General features: G+C 45.8%; 2 protein-coding genes across 2 annotated transcripts in view; both read left to right on the top strand.

Moving 5' to 3' along the window:
• Positions 1 to 24208, top strand: part of Pcbd2 (pterin-4 alpha-carbinolamine dehydratase 2) — a 65461-nt gene that overhangs the window by 5429 nt on the left and 35824 nt on the right. The window contains exon 2 of the mRNA XM_075970940.1: positions 1599 to 1730. Within this exon, the coding sequence (XP_075827055.1) occupies positions 1599 to 1730 (132 nt within the window). The remainder of the gene's footprint in view (positions 1 to 1598; positions 1731 to 24208) is intronic.
• Catsper3 (cation channel sperm associated 3) overlaps positions 1635 to 24208 on the top strand; it is a 79752-nt gene continuing 57178 nt past the window's right edge. Inside the window, exon 1 of the mRNA XM_075970939.1 lies at positions 1635 to 1730. Within this exon, the coding sequence (XP_075827054.1) occupies positions 1690 to 1730 (41 nt within the window). The 5' untranslated portion in view covers positions 1635 to 1689. The remainder of the gene's footprint in view (positions 1731 to 24208) is intronic.

The following is a 24208-nucleotide window of genomic DNA, read 5'->3' as shown; positions in this document are numbered from 1 at the left end:
AGCTAGCAAAGGAAGGCACAGGGTGAATGGCACAAGGGCTGAGTTGTGACTGTCCCTGGGGAGCAGGCAGGAGCTCCAGATGTTCCCAGTGGTCCCGTGACACATGGAGTGTGTTTCACTGGTGCTCTTGTTTTCAAGGCAAGGACTTTTTGCCTGTGGTAGGGGGCTGTGAATCCCCAGAGGGGGTTGTATAAAATTTCATGGGAATGCACACTTGGTCTCCGCTCTGTAGTGGGGTTTTCATTCTATACAAAAGGGAATAGACAGCCAGGGGGTGGTGGCACATGCCTTTAGTCCCAGCACTCGGGAGGCAGAGGCAGGCGGATCTCTGTGAATTCGAGGTCAGCCTGGTCTATAAGAGCTAGTTCCAGGACAGGTTCCAAAGCTACAGAAAAAACCCTGTCTTGAAAAACAAACAAACAAAAAACCAAAACCAACCAAAAAAACAAAAAACCCAAGTAGTTTAACCCACTTGAGTGAGCTGCAGAGGCAGGAGATGCTGAAGTCTATCCAAAGAGCGGCAGAACAGGGTTAAAGCCCTGAGTTCCCGGCCTGATCCTTTCAGCAGCCTCTCTGGAGAGTTGGTTCTGCCTCAGTTGCACATTCTGGACTTCTGATGTGTCTAAGAAGGCCGGTGGCAGTAGCAGTCTTAGTCGTAGCCGTACACACCAGAGCTGCTCAACTGTGGAGTCTGAGGCAGGCACTCAGGAGCAGGCACAGAACTGTGGAGTCTGAGGCAGGCACTCAGGAGCAGGCACAGAACTGTGGAGTCTGAGGCAGGCACTCAGGAGCAGGCACAGAACTGTGGAGTCTGAGGCAGGCACTCAGGAGCAGGCACAGAACTGTGGAGTCTGAGGCAGGCAGGCACTCAGGAGCAGGCACAGAACTGTGGACTCTGAGGCAGGCACTCAGGAGCAGGCACAGAACTGTGGAGTCTGAGGCAGGCACTCAGGAGCAGGCACAGAACTGTGGAGTCTGAGGCAGGCACTCAGGAGCAGGCACAGAACTGTGGAGTCTGAGGCAGGCACTCAGGAGCAGGCACAGAACTGTGGAGTCTGAGGCAGGCAGGCACTCAGGAGCAGGCACAGAACTGTGGAGTCTGAGGCAGGCACTCAGGAGCAGGCACAGAACTGTGGAGTCCGAGGCAGGCACTCAGGAGCAGGCACAGAACTGTGGAGTCTGAGGCAGGCACTCAGGAGCAGGCACAGAACTGTGGAGTCTGAGGCAGGCACTCAGGAGCAGGCACAGAACTGTGGAGTCCGAGGCAGGCACTCAGGAGCAGGCACAGAACTGTGGAGTCCGAGGCAGGCACTCAGGAGCAGGCACAGAACTGTGGAGTCTGAGGCAGGCACTCAGGAGCAGGCACAGAACTGTGGAGTCTGAGGCAGGCACTCAGGAGCAGGCACAGAACCCCAGCCATCCTTTTGGACAGCCCACACAGAGTTTGCCTGTCTTTTGAGAGTAAACGAACGAGAGATGGCTAGAATTTGCTACCTTTGAGACTTTTTTTCTATATTGCTTCATAAGAGGTATAAGTTTTTGGAAAGAGTTTAAATAAATGCCGACCCTTTCAGACAGGAATTGTGTTTTCTTCCTAGTCTTCAAATGTGCAGTGGCTGACAGCAGAGGAGAGGAGCGAACTTATTCCTGGCCTGAAGGCAGCAGGATGGTCAGAATTAAGCGACAGAGATGCCATCTACAAAGAGTTCACCTTCAAAAATTTTAATCAGGTAATTCCTGATGTGCCCGGCTCGGTTTTTGTCAGTTGCCCTGTTATGTTTCTGTGACTACTGCTTGTCTGGTGCCGTGTGCGCTTGGACCACACCCTCTCTTCCTTGTGAATTCATTGACGAGATTGTCCTGCTGACTCGGGCAGTCCGAGCTCTGGGGGAGGGGTTGGTTTTCTGTTGCTTAGAAATCAGCTCTGCGTGGTGGTGTAGACCTGGAATCCTAGCATTGGAGAAACTGAGACAGGATCGTGAGTTCAGGGTTAGCCTGGATTACATGGTGAGTTCCAGCCTGACTCCAGTTAATGACCTTGCCCCCCCCCCCCCCCCATGAGAATGATTGAATATCAGATTCTGAGGCCACTGTAGCTTTGATTTGGGGTTGGGAAAGATCGTCTTTTTCTGAGTAACTCTAAATGAGGACATGAGTGTTTTTCTGTGTACTAGAAGGGTGTATGCAGGAGGCCAGGTGAGAGGCACAGTCTGCTTGCTTTCTCTACTTTTTCAGGGCACTTAAAAAAATCAACAGCTCATAGTTGTGTTTTGTCTCTAAACCCTCTCCTATGCTGCACCTCTTCCCCTTCCCGGCCAGCTCCTAGCCTGCTATCCAGCCCTTGGACATTTTCTCAAAATCTGACCTCCCCCGGGGAGACTCAGCCTTACCAGGTAACTGTTCCATTTGGGCCGCACCCTGTTCAGAGAGTCATCTCCCATGACTTAGCTTTCATGACTCCTCCACTGCGTTCGTGTACGGTCAATGCTTTTGACTAGCTCGTGTTTGCTCAGTTACTTCAGTAATCCTTTGGACAGATTTCTTGTTTTTATTTATGTTAGGCGTTGGCATCTAGCAGTCAGAGCCCATGTTTGCTTTGCTCTCCATGCTTCTGAGTACAAACAGGCATCGATTACAGGGCAGACATTGATTACAGTGTTTGCTGGTTTCTGCAAGGGTGTGCAAGCACCAGATTCCCACTGAAGGAACCCTTGGCACATCTTCCTGGTAAATGCCATTGGCTCTGCGGAGTTGCCTGCCCTGTTCTCTTCGTCTGTCATCTGGCTGCCAGCCATTTGCCATAAGTCCCCAGTTCCTGAGAAAACCTGGACCAAGCTGACTGCTTGCTCCTACCGCCTTGTGTGCTCCACAGCGCTTGTCAGGTCTCGGTGTTCTGTGGCTGGTGGCAGGGCACCTCACTGGTACGGTAAGCTGTATATAGCTCCAGGTAGCCTTTCCCAAGCTTATTAAAATCCTTACATGGGTACATCTTGACTTCTTTAAGCCTGGGCTAATTTATTGGGCTTGAACCTGTGACTTGAGGTGCTAGCGCAGTGCTGCCTCAGGCTCTGCCCTGAGCTGGCGGGAGGGAAGCTGTGCAGGGCATGTGGGATTAACTGTGCCATTACACTCCGTGACGTTTCACTGCCTGGGCCTTTCCCTCCAGTTTTTAGGTAGGGGAGCCAGCATCAACTCCCCAGCAGGCCCTGTGACTTCTGCCTGGGCAGTGGCCTGGGCTGGCAGTGGTGCCATGACCAGCTATCATTGCCCACACACAATCAGAACACACCTGTAATCACACTGGACCCCCATTTCTCATCGCAGAGAGGGAGGGGACACACTGTGTGCAGGTCTCTGGAAGACAGCGTTGAAGACCTGGTGGTGGAATTCAGCTTGCAGTGGCAGACGTGGAGTGTTCTGGGAAGGCAGCTTTGCCCGCGGTTGGGTATTGTCAGAATAAGGGCAGGTCTGTGATTCAGCACTTTATGGATCTCGCCTCTAGGGAGATTAGACAAAGGAAGAGGCAGGGCTAAGGGAGAAAGAAGCATTAGCTAGTAAGCAGTGGCGCTCTGTGTGGCGCGGAGCCCTCAGGCCTGTCTGTGCGGATAGCATCATAGAGCCTGCTGCGTGTCCTGATTCGTGTCCGCTGCAGAGTGGCTTCGTTGCTGTTATGTACAGCTGGTGTGGACACTGAGGCAGGAGAACCACAGTGTGAGGTCAGCTCGGACCATGAAGAAGGTCTCTGACTCCAGGAATCAACCAAAAGTCTATTTCTACATTAAAGCTATATATATTTACAATCTGTCTGCATTCGTTTATGCCGTTACATTTTGGCGTCCAACGTCAGGCTATTTTGCCCCCGACTCAAGAGGGTAGCCCGCTAGCTAACACAGCACCCTCTCCGGTGCTGTTTTTTTAGTTCGTGACTCGGGGCCCCAGTGCCGAGTCCAAGACACACTCGGCCACACAGGCCCATTCTGCCCCGCCTGCTCGCCAGAGCAATTAACCACTCCCTGCCTGCCTTGGCTAAGTTTGGAGCGGAACCCCACTGCCTGAATTAGCAGAAGCTCAAGTACCTGCGGTTTTGCAACAAAAGCTGCCACAGCGGCAGATTTGGTCTGATACAAAGTGACTTGGCCGGGCGGAGGTGGTGCACACCTTCAATCCCAGCACTTGGGAGGCAGAGGCAGGCGGATCTCTGTGTTGGTGTTCGAGGCCGGCCAGGCAGTGGTGGCGCATGCCTTTAATCCCAGCACTTGGGAGGCAGAGGCAGGCGGATCTCTGTGAGTTCGAGGCCGGCCAGGCGGTGGTGGTGCACGCCTTTAATCCCATCACTCGGGAGGCAGAGACAGGCGGATCTCTGTGAGTTCGAGGCCAGCCAGGTCTACAAGAGCTAGTTCCAGGACAGGCTCCAAAAACACAGAGACCACCACTGGCAGGAACCGATCATTGCAGGTAAAAAATTTTTATTTTATAAATAAAATGTCTGAACACGTTAGTATTCAAGAATTTGACAGTTTTTTTAAATTGTACCATGTGGGAGATTTTACAAGAGGTGTCTATCACCCCACATCTATGGATCCTTCTGGGATTCATAGTTTTCATTGTCACTAAATGGTTTGATAATAGAAATATGATAAAGTCTTTACGAGATGAATCCAGGATTCTTAAGGCAGAGATTGAATGCTTAAAAACAATTGAGAATGACAACAATCTTCTCAAGAATCAGTTTGAAGTTCTCCAGGCTGATGTTAAGGAGAAATTCATTACTATGGAAGAGGGAACAGCTGATTTGGATCGTAAGCTTCAGTCCCTTTCAGTAGGAACTGAAACATTAGTGGCTGATATTAAGGAGAAATTCATTACTATGGAAGAGGGAACAGCTGATTTGGATCGTAAGATTCAGTCCCTTTCTGTAGGAAATGAAACATTAACTGAGAGAATCAAAACTGCTGAATGTGACAATCGGATTTTGTCTAAAGCTTATGACAGATTGACAGAAAGATTGTCAATACAAGAAGGCACGGTTTATGCCATAAAAATTATGTCCAAAGATGAGATGTTATCTCTAACGGACAAACTTCATACTTTAGAATCCTCAATGAAGGCTTTGGAACATAATTCTGGACAGGAGATTCAGACATTGCAGAAGGCAATGGTGAATAGAATTAAAAAGATTGAGGAATTTCTAAATTCTGATGAAGAAGAGCAAAGGGTAGAAAGGCAAATTTTAACTACATCTGTGGGTAAATCTCTGCTGGACAATTTCCACAAAGCTCTACCTACAGCTCTACCTGCCTTTCCAGTAATAACAACAGAGAAGGTGATTGGTTCCAGAAACCCTAGGGTCATCAAGGAGGATACATGGGAGCCTGTCCGTATGAATGATCTCAAGGAAATAAAACAGGCTGTCATGACTTTTGGGATGCAAGCCTCTTTTGTTAAAGAGATGCTAAGATCTTGGGCCACGACAAGCAGAGCAACCCCCTCAGACTGGCTCCAGCTGAGCTCTGCGGGACCACAATTGAAATGGAAATGCTTATTCAGGCAAGAGGGTAGACTCTTAGAACAGCAGGAAAAAGCGAAGGGAATTGACATTTCCCTAGATAAAATTCTAGGTGAAGGGCTCTTTTCCGACCCTCAGGAACAAGCTAATTTGGATGAAAACACACTCTCCATGTGTACTACAGCAGCCTTAAGGGCTTGGGACAGGGTACAAGACCCAGGACAGAGAATGGAATCATTTGTCAGAGTTAAACAGGGTCAGAGAGAACCCTTTCGTTACTTTTTACAAAGATTAACTAAGGCTGTACAAATAGGGATATCTGACCCAGAAGCAAGACGTATAATGATTGAGTCTTTGGCTTATGAAAATGCAAATGTGGAATGCAAAAGGATTTTGGGCTCTTTAAAACTCAGATCAGCGCCCTTGGAAGAATGGGTCTTGCATATACTCAATGTTGATACATTTGATTATGGCACTGAAGCATGGGTAGAAGAAGCAATTTCCAATGGTAAAAGGAGACACCAGAATACCAAATGTTTTAATTATGGCAAAATGGGTCATATGAAAAGGAATTGTAGACAACGGATTTTCAGAAATAATAATAATGCATCTTTCAGAAATAATAATAATAATAATAATAATAATAATGCATCTTCTAGAAATAACAGAAATAGGAGGACTCAGCCTTCAGGTTTATGTAGAAGATGTGGAAAGGGCAGTCATTGGATGAATGAATGCAGGTCTACAAGAGATAGACAAGGCAACCTGATACAGTCGGGAAATGTGAGAGGGGGGCCTCACAGGCCCCCATGGCAAACATGGTTCAGTCATTTCCAGTTTCTGCAGAGAACGTGCCTCGTCAGGACAATTAGGAAGCCCCATGCCTACTGTTACAAGCAATAATGATCAGAAAGATAAGTTGCGTGTGTTTTGGCAAACTTCTGTAAATGATCAAAGACCTAAACTGAGAGTGTGTGTAAATGGCATTTTTATTACTGGCCTGCTGGATACAGGTGCTGATGTAAGTATCATTACCCCAGAATCTTGACATCCGTATTGGCCTCTTCAGAATGTAAATGTTCAGCTCCTGGGAATTGGAACCCTATCTCAAGTAAGGCAGAGCACGAGATGGGTTGAATGTATAGGGCCAGAGGGACAAATAGGAAAATTAAGGCCATATGTAGCCAATATCGCAGTGAATTTATGGGGTCGTGACCTATTACAACAATGGAATACCGAAATTAACATTCCTGCTACTTCTAGAGCCTATATTTCTGAAAATAATATTAAAAATATTACAAATGGAGAAAACCAGCCATTTGTACAAGAACAAGCAATTGATGTCCCTTCAGAGATACCAACAGCCTTGCCTCTAAAATGGTTGACTGAGAAACCAATATGGACAAAGCAATGGCCTTTAGCTGAGGAAAAGTTACAGGCTTTAGAACAGCTGGTACAAGAACAATTAGATGCTGGAAATATAGAAGAATCTACCAGCCCTTGGAATTCTCCTGTATTTGTGGTTAAGAAAAAATCAGGTAAATGGAGAATGGTGACAGATCTCAGGGCCATCAACAAGGTTATTCAACCTATGGGCCCTCTGCAATCTGTAATTCCTTTGCCCTCTTTATTACCAAAAGGATGGCCTCTCATAGTTACTGATTTAAAGGATTGTTTTTTCACTATACCTTTGCAAAAAGAAGATAGAGAAAAATTTGCCTTCACAGTGCCTACTTATAACAATTCTCAACCTTCGAGGAGGTACCACTGGACCGTCCTCCCCCAGGGTATGTTAAATAGCTCCTCCCTGTGCCAATATTTTGTGAACCAACCATTGCAAATAATACGCAAGAAATTCCCCAAATCTATAGTATACAATTACATGGACGACATTTTGTTATCTGATTCAAACATGGATACCTTGAACAGACTGTTTGAAGAAATAAAGATACTTTTACCTAAATGGGGATTGCAAATCGCTCCTGAAAGGATTCAGAAGGGAGATTCTGTTAATTATTTAGGTTATAAAATAGGTTTGCAAAAAATTAAGACACAAAAAGCACAAATTAGGAGAGATCGCCTACGGACTCTTAATGACTTTCAAAGACTGTTAGGAGACATTTCCAGTCTACGACCAGCTATTGGAATAACACCTGATCTAATAATTCATTTGAACAAAACCTTGGATGGTGATAAAGATTTAAACAGTCCGAGAGAATTAACAGCTGAAGCAGAAAAGGAACTGACAATGATTGAGGAAAAATTACAACAGGCACATGTGGACAGGGTGAATCCAGAGCTCGATTGTATTCTCGTCATACTACCACCAAAAATTTCTCCTACAGGAATTTTAATGCAGAGAGATGATATTATTTTGGAATGGATCTTTTTACCACATAAACCAAGTAAGAAACTGAAAACTTATGTGGAAAAAGTCTCTGAGTTAATTATAAAAGGCAAGCTGAGACCTCGTCAACTAGCAGGCATAGACCCAGTAGAAATTATAGTGCCTTTTACTGCTGATGAACTAAAGAAATTATGGGAAGATAATGAACCATGGCAAAGAGCTTGTGCTAATTTTTTGGGAGACATTAATAACAACTATCCAAAAAGCAAGAGGCTTAACTTCATAAAGAGAACTTCTTGGATTCTTCCTTGAATCGTCCGTGATGCTCCAATAACTGGAGCCCGTACATTCTATACTGATGCCAATAAATCAGGGAAGGCAGGTTACAAATCAGAAGACTTGGGCAAGGTGGAACAAAGTCCGTATAATTCTGTCCAGAAGGCGGAATTATATGCCATTCTTAGGTGCTATGGGATTTTAAAGAACCTATTAATATAGTTACAGATTCACAATACGCAGAAAGAGTTATTTTACATATTGAAACTGCTGAATTTATACCTGATGATACTGAACTAACCTCATTGTTTCTCCAGGTTCAAGATTTGATCAGGAACAGGCTTTGCCCTATGTACATAACACACATTCGATCCCATACGGGTCTGCCAGGTCCTCTAGCACAAGGTAATGCAGAAATTGATCAATTATTGATTGGTAGTGTGCTACAAGCCTCTGAATTTCATAAAAAACATCATGTTAATAGCAAAGGTTTGAAGAAAGAGTTTTCAATTACATGGCAACAAGCTAAGGAGATTGTAAAGAAATGCCCTACTTGCTCTTTCTATAACCAAACGCCACTGCCTGCAGGGGCTAATCCAAAGGGTACCCAAAGGAATGAAATCTGGCAGATGGATGTGTTCCACTTTGCAGAATTTGGCAAATTAAAATATGTTCATCACACCATTGACACTTATTCAGGCTTTCAGTGGGCAACTGCTTTAAGTTCAGAAAAAGCTGATTCAGTAATCACTCATTTATCAGAAGTCATGGCTATCATGGGTATACCTACACAAATAAAGACAGATAATGGTCCTGCTTATGTCTCTAGGAAAATGAAATGGTTTTTTGATTATTACAATATCAAGCATGTTACAGGTATACCATACAATCCTACAGGTCAAGCAGTCATAGAAAGATTAAATCGAACTATAAAGGATATGTTGAACAAACAGAAAGGGGTGGAAAACACCCCCAGAAATAGGTTACATAATGCTTTGTTAACCTTGAATTTTCTCAACGCTAATGAGAAGGGAACAACGGCTGCAGAAAGACATTGGATAATGGAAAAGTCTACTGAACTACATCAACCAGTTTATTTCAAGGATGTGCTGACCTCACAATGGAAGCCAGGAGATGTGCTGCGTTGGGGAAGGGGTTTTGCTCTTATCTCCACAGGTGAGGAAAAATTGTGGATACCGTCAAAATTAATAAAGGTTCGGTTTGAAGAAGAGAAGACACTTGGAAAAGATAAATAGCAATTCATTCACAAGGATGGTGAGCATACTGATGGTAAGAAATACAGATAGGTTGGAGGCAGGGTTCTTTTCTTATCTCCACAGGAAAATACTCATCTTCAAAGAAATTAAGGGACCCTGAATATTTAATTACTGATGGATGGACACATTTTTGTAAGTATTAATTTTATATATATATATATGTCTTATTAAACATTTCTTTATAAATATGTAGAGCTGGTTTTGAAGTTGGACTCTGGCTCAGTCCCTCTCCAATTCCAAGCCTGTTAGTAAGAGAAAAACCCAGAGTTTCTGGAGTTTCTGTCTCATGTCAAGAGCCATGATATGGGACAGAAAGAAATATGAGTTTAGAAAACATCTTTGCTTTTCTCCATACCTATCATACTTTTCATTGAATATATCTATCATGCCTTTCATTGAATATATATGTGTATGTCTATATATGTCTATATGATTAATGTTTAAGTTTTTCACAATGAACAATGAGTTTTTCCTGAAGTGACATTTGAAGTTTCCAGGAAGAAGATGGGGCCCCACAACAACAACTCTACCTGGTTGATATGACATCATGATACTGATAGCGCTACTACAAGACCTGTTTTGGATACCAGCTGCACAAGACGATCCCAACTTGGTTAGCTGAAATGGTGCACATCTTGTACAACATTCTGGCCAGACCTCCACAAAATACTCAGAGACTATTTGCAATTTTAAAAGACATTGATCTTGAAATTTAACCATCATTTTACTTTCACAGGATCCCCCAGAAAGAACGTCGCCCCCATGACAGCTGGAAGTAATTCTAGAGGATGACGTCCCCTCTCCCAGTAAAGTTTGCCCCTGGGTTTAGGGACATCATTTAGGGGTTGGGAGGTTGGGGGAGGAATTTTATAATTCAGGGATCATTTTGGAAAAAAAAAAGAGGGAATGATGGGATAATAGATTTATAATTGTGAGTTACTGTTTTTAGACAAATATATTGGTATCGATTCTTGTATATTGATACAAAGTTAAATTATATTGACTATTGTATGCATGCATGTTTCTACCTCTGTTTAAAACATTTTTTATGTATTGACATATATTGTATTGATATATATATATTGTATATATTTACCATATTGCAGTGTACAATTCTACCTCTGATTAAGATACTTATATAATGTTTGTGTATTGATATATATTTACCATATTGCAATGTATATTTGTACAGTATTTATATTTGGAGGTCATTATCCTCATTTGTTACACAGTTGTTTATTGTCTTAGTCTTTAAGTTAGATAGATATTAAGAATTATATAGATTAATAGTCATCTAAGTTTGTCATTTATAATTAGACTAATCAGGTTCTTTAGATATATAGAGATTATACTCAGTATAGGTAGATAATCTTCAACCTCTTCAAAGAGCTGTAGAAAATGGCCTTTAATCTAACTCAGAGTTTCGTGATAGTGAGACACAATTGCTCCTGGCAACACCACTCTATTCCCGAGAGAATGTTGAGCACCAAAGACACTCCACATGGAGCCTTTCTTTTTGGCAGAACTGGCCTTTGGGCAAAGAAATGCCCATAACTCAACCACTGACAGAGATACAGAGCGTGCATCAATGGATAAAACAGGACTGTCTTATCCTGCCAAGACAGGGTAAGATAGTTTTGAAAAGTTCCTTGCCTTTAATAATGGTATGTCAGTTATGTTAGGCCTTATCCAAAGTTGGTTGACTCAACATTGCAAACAAGACTTTGGGTGATTGCCCAGGTAGTCAGTTGTCTCTGTCAATTGTTGCACATTTTGGATATATCTCGTTTGTTAAGTAATATTTATTCCCTTCTCAGATCTTTGACGGAGGTGAAGATTATATAATTGTAGTTACTCTCTACATTATTTAGACTCCTTGAGATAGAATGTTTAGCAAAACTTTTGTTCTCAATATTGTTTGTTATATTTATTATTTGTTATTATTGTATATAGTTGTATTTGGTTTAGTTCTGTCTTATTTAGACAAAAGGGGGAGATGTAGGGATAAGTCCCGCCCCTTAGGGGGTGTGTTCTCCTTGGGCTAATGTTTGCCTATAAATTTGGTGAGCGTGCTCCCAGCCGCTGCTTCTGCTTTCCTGGTCTCCGCGGGAACGGTGGTTCTGTAAGTCTATTTCTACATTAAAGCTATATATATATATATTTACAATCTGTCTGCATTCATTTACGCCGTTACATTGTGGGCATGGTGAGGCATTTGGACTTTATTCTGCAAAGGACAGATGGTAGAGGGTTTCAAGTAGAGAGACTTGGCTTCTGTTTTAAAACAAACAAACAAACAAACGAACAAACACCACCACCAGAAAAATTTGCTCCAATTCCTCTGCTGAGGATCGATAGAAAGAGGGCAAAAGTGGAAGCAGGGAAGCTGTTTGGACTCTCGGATTAGTCCAAGCCAGAGCCCAGAGAGTGGAGGTGGCACTGGGAATGGAGAGAAATGGGCGAGGTGGTTCCCATCAGTGTGAGGATGGAATAATTAGGCCTCTGTGAAGAACTGGGCTGTAACTCAATAGTACAACTGCTTGCCTGGCATGCCCAAGGTCCTGGGGTCTATCCCAGTACCAGAGAGAGAGGTGGAGAGAGGGAGAGGGAGAGGGAGAGGAGAGAGAGAGAGAGAGAGAGAGAGAGAGAGAGAGAGAGAGAGAGAGAGAGAAAGCAGAGACGGAGACAGAGAAACACAGAGAGACAGAGAGACACAGAGAGAGAGACTTGCAGATGATTTTGATGTGGGGTGAGGGGGTATTAAGGATGACCCAAACTGTAAGATGGCGGAGGATGTCATTGGTAGCTCGTGCAGAGTTGTAAAGGGGAGGGTATGGGAGAGAGGAGGGGACTAAGCCCGCTGTGTGCACATCAGGGATGAGACACTTAGTCGTTCAGTTGGAGAAATCAGGTAAGAGTTATGAGGTCAGAATGCAGACTGAGATGAGAATTACCAGAGGAGGGGGGCAGTGGTGAAAGCAGGTCCATGCTAGCAAGAGGGATGGGATTGGAGTGGCCATGCAGGCACAGGGCCAGTCTGTCATGGCGTTAGGAAAGGACATTCATCCTAAGCAGACATAACTCTCTTCTGATTGTGTCTGTTCTTTCGGTGAGTCCTGTGGCTGCAGGCAAGGGCATTGGAGGTCTAGAGATAACAGAAGGAAGAGTCGTTTAGTGTCTAAGGTAATGAACTAACGAGGGAGAGGTGGCTGATGCTGGGATATTTGGAGTCATTAAAGATTACGGTGCAGCTTTCAAAGTGAAGATTTGTTTTATCCAGCTGTATACAACTGCATGGGCACAGATTTGGAGTAGATTGATACTGGATTGGGCTTAAATTAAAAAAAAAACAGCTGAATTTTGAGCAAGCACGTGCTGTGGAGTAATAGAAGGGCAAGAGAAATGAAAGTGGGTACAAGGGAAGGACTAAACTGTTGGCCCTTGGAGTTGGGGGTGGGCATACATATGCTATGGGTTATATGTGTGTATGGGGGGTGGGCATGCATATGCTATGGGACATATGTGTGCATGAAGGGTAGTCATGCATATGCTATGGGACATATATATGTATGGAAGCTGGGCATGCATATGCTATGGGACATATATATGTATGGAAGCTGGGCATGCATATGCTATGGGACATATGTTTGGAGGGTGGTCATGCATATGCTATGGGACATATGTGTGTATGGGGAGTGGTCATGCATATGCTATGGGATATATGTGTGTATGGGGGGTGGGCATGCATATGCTATGGGACATATGTGTGCTTGAAGGGTAGTCATGCATATGCTATGGGACATATGAGTGTATGGAAGGTGGTCATGCATATGCTATGGGACATATGTGTGTATAGGGGGTGGTCATGCATATGCAATGGGACATGCGTGAAGGTCAGAAGATGACTCATGGGGTCAGTTCTTTTGTTCACTGTGGGACCTGGAGACTGAACTCAGGTCATTAGGCTTGGTGGCAGGTGCCTTTACCAGCTCAGCCATCTCTTTCCCCCATTGTCTAAAGTTAGAATCACCTGGAAATGCTCCTTTGTGGGTTTCGATGAGTGATGAAAGTTTTAATTGAGGAGGGTAGACCTGACCTGGATGTGGCAGCACCACCCCAAGGTCTGTGGTTCTGAACTAAAAAAAGGAAAAGTAAGCTGGGCGCCAGCCTTCATCTCCCTGCTTCCCAATGCTGATGCAGACCTTCCTGCTGCCAGGCCTTCCCTCCCAAGGTGGGCTGTATCCCCTGGAAATACAAGCTGAAACGGGCCCTTGCCTCTCGTCAGGTATTGGCCATACTGGAGGAAGCGCATCACTTTGAGGTGTTTACTTAAGCTTTGCTCAGTATCATTCGACTTCCTGTTGCTTGTAAGATGTAGCTGTCTCAGTTCCAGCACCGTGTGTGCCTGTACCGTCATGCTCCTGCCATGATGATAATGAACTGAGCCAGCCCCAATTAAATGTTTTCCTTTATAAGAGTTGCCGTGGTCATGGTATTTCTTCACAGCTATTAAAATCCTAACTAAGCCAACCTTCTTTTTTTTATTTGTTTATTAGTTTCAAGACAGAGTCTCACTAGGTAGCCCTGGTTGGCTTTGAACTCACTTTGTAAACGAGGCGGCTTTGAACTCACAGAGATTTGCCTACCTCTGCCTCCTGATTGCTGGGATTAAAGGTGTGTGCCTCCAGTTGTGGCTTCTTCTCTCTTTTTAGGCTGAAATAAAAATCAGGGGTTTCTGCATGCTACTCTATTGTTCTTTACACAGACAGCAAGGTCTTTGAACTTAAATCTAAGTTCTCGTGGTCCTAACCTAGAAGTTTAGTATATACAGTCTTCCTCGTGTGCAAGTTGGGTATGCAGAACTGCCCTTCAAAGCTCTGTGGGTCTGTACTGTTTTTGCTCTTCTAAGGCATGTGTGTGTTTTGCATGTATGTGAAGGGGTAGGTGTGAGCTCGCCCATACACCACACAGGCAAAGGTTTCCACACAGGAAGCGATGTCTTTCTCTTTCTGTCTGCCTTTATTGTTTGAGACAGGATCTTTCGCTGAACTGGAAGCCTGGCATTTGGGATAGGCTGGCTGGGGCCAGAGGGTTCTTTGGATCCACCTGTCTTTCTGCTTGTAATAAGCAGCCATGCCCTGCTTCTGAGGTTTGGTGAGAGACTCTGTCTCAGGTGGAGAGAGAGACATTGGAATCTTTGCTTTAACTTTTCATGTGTGCTCATGGACATGCCACACGGTGCACTACACACACATATACCACACATGCATGTACACACGCACATCCCCCTCAGCAATGTTTGCCAAGCAAGTGCTCTTCTGAGACATCTCCCTAGCCTCCATTTTTCAAGGTTTAAATTTTTAACAAACATTTTGTTATTTATTTATTTATTTTTAGGCAGGAGCTTACAAGGTAGCTTAGGCTAGCCTCAGACTTTTAATTCTTCTGCCTTAGATGCCTGACACCCAAGTTCTAGGATTTTACAGGTGTGACAGGTATGCAACACTTAAGCCCAGCCATTTATTTCATTCTTTAAATAGTCTTTTCATTTTTATTATGTAAACATCTTTTCTTAAAAAAGATTTATTTTATTTTATATATATGAGTGCTTTGGCTGCATGTATGTCTGTGCACCACATGTATATACATCTGGTCTGCAGAGGCCAGTAGAGGGTGATGGATGCCCTGGAGCGGGAGTTACAGATGGTTGTGAGCTGCCATGTAGGTGCTGAGACTCAAACCCGGGCCCTCTGCAGGAACAGCCTGTGCTCTTGACTGTGCACCATCTCTCCCATGCCCCGTGCAGTCTTTCAGCAGGCACAGTGGTGCAGCCTGTACTCCAGTAGTTGAGAGCTGGAAGAAGGATCAGGACCAGCCTGGGCCACGTGGGTGTCTCTGTCTCAAAACAGTAAATGTTACGGCTCTTAAGTGGCTTGCTTATTGGTGTGTGTCCCATGGTATCCCAAGCTTTATTCTTTGTTTCATTTACTGCTGTGGAGAATGAGCTATACATTTTCAGACTGTCTTCAGTGAGTTAGCCTTGGATAAAAACTTGTTCGCTAATCTTAGGGCTCTTTTAGGTTTTCTTATAGTAATCAGTAGCCAGCAGAATACATTTGATCTTATTTCCTCAAAGAGATTTTATTCTAAAACGTGGTTAGTTCCATATAATGAGAGCTCTTTTGATATTTTAAATGGGAATAATTACTTGCTGATATAAATGTGAAAATTCTTGGATTCTCTGGTACAGGTTGGTGAAGCAGCCATAGGTGTCCATTACTGTGGCTTCTGCCGTTAGTGGTATATGTCAGCTCTGTGGCACATTGTGGGTGGGCAGTCTGATGGCGTTAGAAAGTGACACTTTGAGGCACTGTGTTCTCAAGATGGGGGAGTTGCCGTGCTCGGAACGCTTGGACTCAGGCAGGGCAGGGCTGGCATTTGCCAAGGAGTTTTACTTTTCTGCTCATGTCGACACAAGGAGGGAGAGGCTGTAACTGACATAAACTTACTATTGGGTATTTGTCACCTGCAGGGTCTCGAGAGAACAGAAATGTCACTTAGAAATGTAGGTGTGTGTTCCAAATTGAGAAAATGTGTTATGAATGAGTGGGGTGAACAGAAAGCTTTCAAAATGAAAACATTTTAAGTTTTAGAAGTGCAGCCTGTGCGGTTTTAGAACCCAGGAGGCAGCCAGCAGGTCTAAGGCCACCCTTATTGGTTGGAACACACTCAGGGTCCAGGCTGGGTAAACAGTGGTGGCTAGGCACTGCACCTGTCTTTGGTGCCTTTGGGCATGCCACCTTCTAGGTGGAAGCCATGTGGGGTTTCCTGCTGGTAAAGGTGGGGCCTAAGCTCTATGAGCAGCTGTATGCCTGAGTTCCTGGAGGAGGTCCTATGTCTTTCTTAGTGGCCAGCCAGCGTGTTAGTTTTCTGAGATGAAATCACCTGAGCTGGCTTGTCCTCGTTTTCCCTTCCAAAGCGGATGCTTTCACGAGGTCTAATCCAGCAGCCAGGACAACAGTGTTTGCAAGGCAAGGGGCGAGCTTCATCTGTTCTCTAGCTGATTCTTCTCATTTGCCTTTGTAGCTGTGGCCTTAGAAAGATTACTGGAGCTGGAGAGTGAGTGAGGGTGTCCAGTGATTGTCTAGCTCGTGGTTGGCGTGTTCTCTGTGGTGGTAGTGTTTGGGCCCCCAGCAGTGGTTTGGAGGTTTGTAGAATGTGTCTCTCGCTGGGCCAAAGAGATGGCCACATATGCAGCTGAAAGTTTCTATGGCTCACTTACCTTTTTTTTTTTTTTTTTTTTGAGACCGGGTTTCTCTGTGTAGTCCTCGCTGTCCTGGAACTTGCTTTGTAGACCAGGCTGGCCTTGAACTCATGGAGATCTGCCTGCCACTGCCTCCTGAGTGCTGTAGGCAAAATGTTCATATGTGTAAGAAAATAAAATGCTAACTTAAATATGTGCATTGAAGCATTGGGGTTAGCATTTTGAAATGCTTGTAGACCTCCGAGACTCGAGGACACCAGAAGAAAGGCAGCCATCAATGGGAGTCTTTTCTAGACAGGGTTTCTCTGTGTAGCCCTGGATAACCTGGAACTTGCTTTGTAGACAAGACTGGCCTGGAACTCAGAGATTCGCCTGCCTTTGCCTTCCAAGTTCTGGGATTAAAGGCATGAGCCACCATGCCTGGTGTCAATGGGAGTCTTACCAGTCCTCTGCAGGATTTTAGTGATGGCCTCGGCTGTTCTCATGAGAACAAATTAGTTGTTTGTTTTTTGTTGTGCATATCAAAATTATGAGTCAGTTATTACCCTAGAGAGAGGATTCTGATGTTGATAGTAGCCACTCTGTACCCGCCTTGGGCCCCCAGCCGCTGAGATGATGTGCCCATCCAGATGTCATTTTGTTTGAAAGTATTTGCTGGTGTTTGTGTTTCTGTCACAGGATAAGCAGAGTGTTTGTGATTGTCAGACAGCACTTTTGTTTAATGCTCTCAGCAATGGGTTTGTGACCATAGTAGACTAGAAACCAGAAAGTGTCCTTTGGGACTGGCTCAGAGCGCAAACTGATCTCGTAGAGGACCTGAGTTTAGTTTCCACACAGGGCAGTTCACAACTGAGGGATCTGACACCCTCTTCTGGCTTCCACAAGCACCAGCACTCACTTGTGTACATAACCACACACAGACACCCACCCTCCACTTTATCTAAAGTGAGCAATAAAGGTATCGTTAGTTTTCCTTGGAGAAAGAGGTGGCTGTACTTTAGCCAACATTACCTAAGACCCAAGAGGCTGATAGAAGTGTCTGTGCTGCCTGTTGGCATTCATGGTGGCATTCACGTTGGCATTGCCCCTGCAGTTTTAGGGCACCTGTCTGATGCTGTCACCTAGTGGCTGTCCACCAAGAAAGGGAACTCAGAGCCTCCAGGGTTGTCGCTGGGCTCTCGCTTCTGCTCTTTGTGTCACAAGCAGGTGTGGAGCTCTGTGTCCCTAAAAGCAGGCAGGCTAGACGCAGGTAAGTGGGAAACAGGTGTCAGTAAGGTAACTGTGGTCCCCGCAGTATGAAAACATGCCTCCCTTGAATAAAAAGGGACTTCTGACTGTATCAGTTTTTCCTAGTCATGCAGTAAATCTTATGTTTACAGAAATTAGTCTGAGCATTCTATAAAAATCAGATAGCCAAGAGCTATAATTTCCTCAATAGCGTTTGTCTTGCCCTCGTACAGATGGCGTGAAATCAGGTGCGTGGAAAGTCAGGAAGCAATCCGAGCTGACGAGAAGGGCTTTCAGATTTATGCTTTGCAGATACCGCTGTGATGAATGTATTCGCTGCCTTTTTATTGCTTTTCTCTGATAATGTCAATGCTGTCTGGAAAACGCTGCGTTTAGACTGTTAATATCAGCAGATGTTCTCTCATAAATGCTATAATTACTATCAAATAAAAAATCATCACGAGATTCATGGACATAATTTCATTTCTGCACTTTGCTTTCATTAGCGTACGTGAAATTAGTGTAGCTTTTAGGGTTTCTGAAGTACTTGATGAGGTTAGTGGGATAAAGTGGCCACGAGTGGATGGCTTTACATTTAACTGAAAAGAAAATAATACTTAAGAATTAGGGAATTCTGGCCAGGCTGTGGTGCTACAGACCCTTAATCCCAGCACTCGGGAGGCAGAGACAGGTGGATCTCTGTGAGATCGAGGCCAGCCTGGTCTACAGAGCTGGCCTCCAAAACTACAGAGAAAACCCGTCTTGAAAAAACCAAAAATAAATAAATAAAAATGAGGGAATTTTAGAGTATTTGTTTTTAGCTGACATTGCTGAAACTACTTAAGTATGTTGGTAATGAGTTAGGGCCAATGAGCGGTTCAGTAGCTGCAGACGGTAATGGAAGGCGACCTTCCGTGCTGCCCGCAGTATTTGGGTCTCTGTGCTGCCTGTGCGTTTCCTCTGCAGTAGTGTTGGAACTTGACAGTGGGCTTAGACCCTGGGACTCTGGTCATTAGAATTGGGACAGAAACGTGGATTCGTGTGCTTCAGAACACGGAGGTAGGGTGCTGGAGAAGCCGCTGTGCAGCTGTGCCCTTTGCAGCCCCAGCACCCAGCTGTGCTGCGTTCTGGTCAGTTGGGTTGTGATTGATGGCCGTCTGGGTCCACTAGTGTGGACAGGTAGGGGAGGTTCTTCTCTGGCTCTGACCATTCTGGGTTCTATTTACTTTAAAATTTGTATGCATGTGAGTGTTTTGCCTACACATGTATGTATTTTCATGCCGTGTATGTCTGGTGCCTGCAAATCTCAGGAGAGAGCCTTAGATTGCCTGGAACTGTAGTTACAGATGAGCCACCGTGTAAGTGCTGGGAACTGAACCTAGGTCCTCGTGCAAGAGCAGCCAGTTCACTTAACTACTGAATACCTCGCTAGCCCTGGCTGTAAACAGCACTGGTGTCCTCTCCTTGCCTCAAATTGCCTGTCAAATAGAATAGGACTGGCTAACTCCTTCACGGAATCTTACAGGATGACTCTGAGCCAAATTGAGGTTATAGGATGGCTTGTCACACTGGGTTACGTCCCCGTAGGTGCTAGACTCCTATCTCTGGCTCCAGCAGCGATGTTTTCAGAGCTCCCTTCTTATTTCTGTGGTCATTTTCTAGCAGGGATCTTGTTTTCCAAGGGCGACCTGTTGGATGAGTTTCCAGAAGCCAGTTTCACCAGACCTTCCTGGGAAAGGGATACTCACCAGATGACACAAACAAAGCCACACTCATCTGGGAGTAGCCCATGTTTCACTATTGAACAATAAAAGGTCATTTACTTGAATCATTAAATCAAAACAGCAAATGCTACAATTGAGTCTGTTTGCTTGGTGCTCCAGGCCAGCAGGGCAGGACTGTGGTCTTCTACCAAGCCAGTCATCAAACTGTCTTCATATGTCCTGTCTTCCACCATCACAGCCCTGGGTGTGGGGGTGCCCAGGTACCTGGAACAGCATCTAGACAGGATCCACATAAGCTGGCTGTCTCAGTGAGTGCCACAAGGCTGTGTGCCAACCACTGGGGGACTAGCATCCTCTGGTCAGGATGAGGGAGGAAGGAGCTGTAGCAGAAGTTCATGGTTCATGGGTTCATCTGTGTCCACAAACGTGCCCAGGCTTGTTGGGGAGATGGTACATCCAAATTTTACAAAGCAGCAAATTTTTAAAAGTTGTCCTGGCGAATGAGGTCTAACATGTGGGGTTCTGGTAAGTGAAGGAGACATGCTTCGGGTGTGCCTGCAGAAGGGGGCGTGGAGTCGGTCCTTCAGGGTCTGGACTGTGTGTGAGGGAGGGGACCGAAAAGATGAGTTGGCAGGTGACAGGGTAAGGGCAGCGGGGATGTGAGACCCTGAGAGCAGCTCAGTGAGCTGGGCTGCAGATGGCAGTGGGATACTGTTTCCCATTGCCTCGAGCTTAGGGCATCCGAGAACAGATTCTTGTCACTCATTCAGCTTGTATCCTCTTCTCAAACCACAGATTGGAGCAACTGCCCAGTCCCTCTCAGGACTGTTCTGCTGGTGCAGGTGCCCCTGCCATCCCCGGTACAGCAGCTTCCTGATTGCCTGTTCCCGTAGGCTCTCTACATCCTTAGTTGGCCTGAATGCCGTGATGTTGTGAACATGCTAGTCTCTCCTCAGAAAACTCCAGCGCCTTCCTGTGGTTTCTTCCCAGATATACTTCATCTTCTCAGAGGTTTCCAAAGCCGCCCGTATTCTTGCTCTGATCCTACCTCTCATGACCTCTATGAGAAGCTTCTTACTTAGAGATGAGAATCGCAATCTGTGAGGTCCTTCGGTTGTCCTCTCTATCCAAGGTCATGTGACCCTTAGAGGTCCCTGGCAGTTAATGGCATGCCGGAGCTGGCTCCAGTCTTGTCATCCCAGCTCCATCTTTGTTGCTTGTCCTCAAGGTGTTCTTCCTCCACTCCCTGACCCACCCATCTGTCTACATCTGTCCATATCTGTCCACATCCTCCCACCTCTAGAGGTTTCTTACATCCTCAGTAAACAATTACCAAGTCATTTATGTTAAACGTAACAGACTCTGCAATGCAGTGATGAACAAGGCAGATCTTTTCCTCTCATTACGGAGCTTACAGTGTAGAGGGAATGCGACAGAACCAGAGAAGGATGAGTAAATATAAAATCCTAAATTGAGGTGAGGGCTGTGAAGGAAGGAAAATCCTGATAACTAATACGAAATGGACCCAAGGACTCCACTTGTGTTCCTTCCTGTAGTCTCCACAAAACTGTGAAGTAAATGTTCTTTCCCTTAATGTCTTGGATGGGGAAGCCAAGGTTTAGGCTGAGTGACTTGGTGAAGGTCCTCCATCTGCCAAGGGACAGGTGCCGAGAGGGACTGACAGCCAGGGAAGTGTGTGTGTGGAGCGGTGGGGTGGGGGAGTGAGGAAGCGAAGGCGGGTGATTGTTTGGAGAGGACTCTCAGGGGCTGTCAAGTGTGGAGACAGAGTCAGTGGGGGAGAATAGCAAGGAAGCTGCTGGACTCATCCAAAGGAGAGGCCACTGATGGGCTGGACACAGTGCAGGACTGGACCGGGGCAATGGTGGGAAAATCAGGGTATATTTGTAAATGACCTGCACAGAAACTGGTGTGCACCCTTGAACAGGAAAGGCAAACATGGGTCCGGGGTGTGGCTCAACCTCGTGCACTAGCAAAGAGGAAAAGCATGGTTAGGCATGGTGGTGGAAGCCTGTAACCCCAGCATTTGGGGAGGGGGAGGCTGGAGGACTGGAGTTCAAGGTCATTCTTAGCTCCACGAGGCCAGCCCAAGTCACACAAGAGCTCATGCCCCAAAGCCAGGCAAATAAATACATGGAAAAAAAAGCAAAATAAGGAGTACACCCAAGTTTCTCTGGCGAGGGAGGAGAGGAAGAGGAAAGGGGGTGCTGGGGTGCTAGAGTTTGCACCGGAGGAACCCAGTACTTGCAGATGTATTTTCCGAGTTGGGGAAAATACCGGATACAGCTGGGCACAATGAATATGCTCTCTGGTTAGACACTGTTAGGTGTGAATTGTTGTAAGATGTCTGGGTCAGTTCTGTAAACATGGCTTTACGTCTGAGATCAGAGCTCAGATGAGATCCGAGCCATAGATAACAGAAAGGTCACAGGTGTGTGGGAAAAGGTGAAGCTACCCAGGGAGAAGCTGCAGTGTGTGAAGGAGCACTTGGGAGCTTGGGATTCTGCCCACTCGCTGGCTGGATGGAAGAGGAGCTTGCGGGAGATCCAGGCAGACTTTTAATCACAGGCTCCAGAAGAAGGCAGTGATCCAAACGAGGGGAGGAAGTGACCAGATGTGGTGGTGCATAGCTATAATCCTAGCAGTTGGGGGAATCGAGGCAAAAGGATTGCTGAGAATTAAAATGTTTTTTCCTCTCATTTATTGATTTGTGTCTGTGTGGGCTTGGATATGCCACAGCACATGTGTAGAGGCAGAGGGTAACCTGCTGGAGCTGGCTCTGTCCTTCCACTCTGTGGTGACTGAGTTCAGGTGGCTGCAGATTTGAGACCAGCTCAGGTTCTACTGTGAGTTCAAGGCAAAGCCTTTGACAAAGCTGAGATCTGAGTGTGATCCCTGGAGCCCGTGTGTGTCTGTTGCTGTGATGAACTGCCGTGACCAAAGCCATTTATGGAAGGAAGAGTCTCTTTGGCTTTGGCTCCAGAAGGAGAGTCCATCACGGCAGGGGAGGCACAGCGGCAGGGGCAGGAAGCAGAGAGTTCACATCTTGAACCACAAGTCGGAAGCAGAGAGTGAGCTGAAGGTTTGTGAGGCCTTTTCCACCTAGAGCCCTCCCCCAGCGGCATACTTTCTTCTGCAAGGCTGCTCCGCCCACACCTTCCCAAGCAGCACCGAGAGCCAAGGGGTCCATCTTCTTGGGGGACACTTCTCATTCGCACCCACCACAGCTTATGAACATGGCAATATAGAGCCGTCGCCCCCAAGTTGTCCTTTGACCTCTGCTCCTGCACCGAGACACACACTTACCCACCAACCCTCACAAAATTATAATTAAGCAAAATACAAAATGAAAAAGAAGGGAGGGGTCGGTTCTCCTGAGGCAAAGGATGCCGTTGGATTGAGCAGCTGGAGGTCACAAATGAGCACAGTGAGGTTGGGCAGGGGTGGAGGCAGCCTTGAGCCAACGTGGAGCACATAGGCTTGTATAGCCCCTGCTACCCCAGACACTCCTCTGCTGTCTCTCTCTCCCTTCGGGATTCAGTCCTTGAACTGTCTTACTTGTTTGTGTCCTTCTTTAGGCTCACTTTGATATTAGACGTACGCATCTCAGTGCTTTGGTATTGACTGTGACGTCAGAGCTGAAAAGGTGGAGATGACCAGGACCTAGGCCAGTGCTCTGCTCTGCTAGGGAGACAGTGGCTCAGGGCCAGGAGAGTTTAGGCCATGCAGAAGGTCACTGCAGCCACACCCCTGAGTCTCTGGGTCGGCTCTGGCTACCCCAAGTTCAGAGACCTGGCTTGTGTGTATCTCCCACTGACCCACCCCAATGTGATCTGGGCGTGTTTGAACACACGAGGCTCCTTGGTTTGTTTCATTAAAGTCAGTGCCTTTAGTCCCTGGTGAGCCTAACCTTTGTCTTCTTTTTGTCCTTTTGAAACTCTTTCTCACTAGGGACTTTCTCTTCCCCTTGTGCACCTGCTCCTAGTGACATAGTTTCTGAGAGCAGTGGGCTTCTCTGGCTTCTAAGTGGCTCTGTGTGTTGGGGTGAGAGTGGTCGATGGTATCGTGAGGAGCTCCCTGAACAGCACGGATGCCTTTGTTGCAGGTGCAGTTTGGAGGCAGCCTCTTGCTGCATCTTTTCTCAGTTGCCTTCAGCAATGAGAGACAGCTTTTCAGTCACTCAGTATGCTGGCTTCACAACCTCAGCCACACATAATTATAGCCCCAGTTTGTTGTGAATGTTAGCGTCCCGTGGGCTCCTGGTAGAGCCCTGTGCTGCCACAGGCCTGCTTCTCTGGTCTCTATAGGCATTCATGCTGTTGCCACACGGCTCTCTGACTCTTAAGACTTTCCTTTTTCTGTAACCACTTGTTCAGCACTCAAGGTATATATATTCCATCCATCCGTCCATCCTTCATAACTTGACTGGTGTGGTACTAGACAGATGGCTCATCGGTTAAGAGCATTTACTGCTTTTTCAGAAGACCTGGGTTTGGTTCAAGCTCCCACAGGGGGGCTCACAACTGTCTGTAACTCCATGGCCAGGGTATTGGATGTCCTTTTCTGGCC

This window comes from Microtus pennsylvanicus, chromosome 4 (genome assembly GCF_037038515.1).
Source record: "Microtus pennsylvanicus isolate mMicPen1 chromosome 4, mMicPen1.hap1, whole genome shotgun sequence".
Classification (NCBI taxonomy): domain Eukaryota; kingdom Metazoa; phylum Chordata; class Mammalia; order Rodentia; family Cricetidae; genus Microtus; species Microtus pennsylvanicus.
The sequence above is the reverse complement of the archived record's forward strand: the minus strand, read 5'-3'. Positions and strand labels throughout refer to the sequence as shown.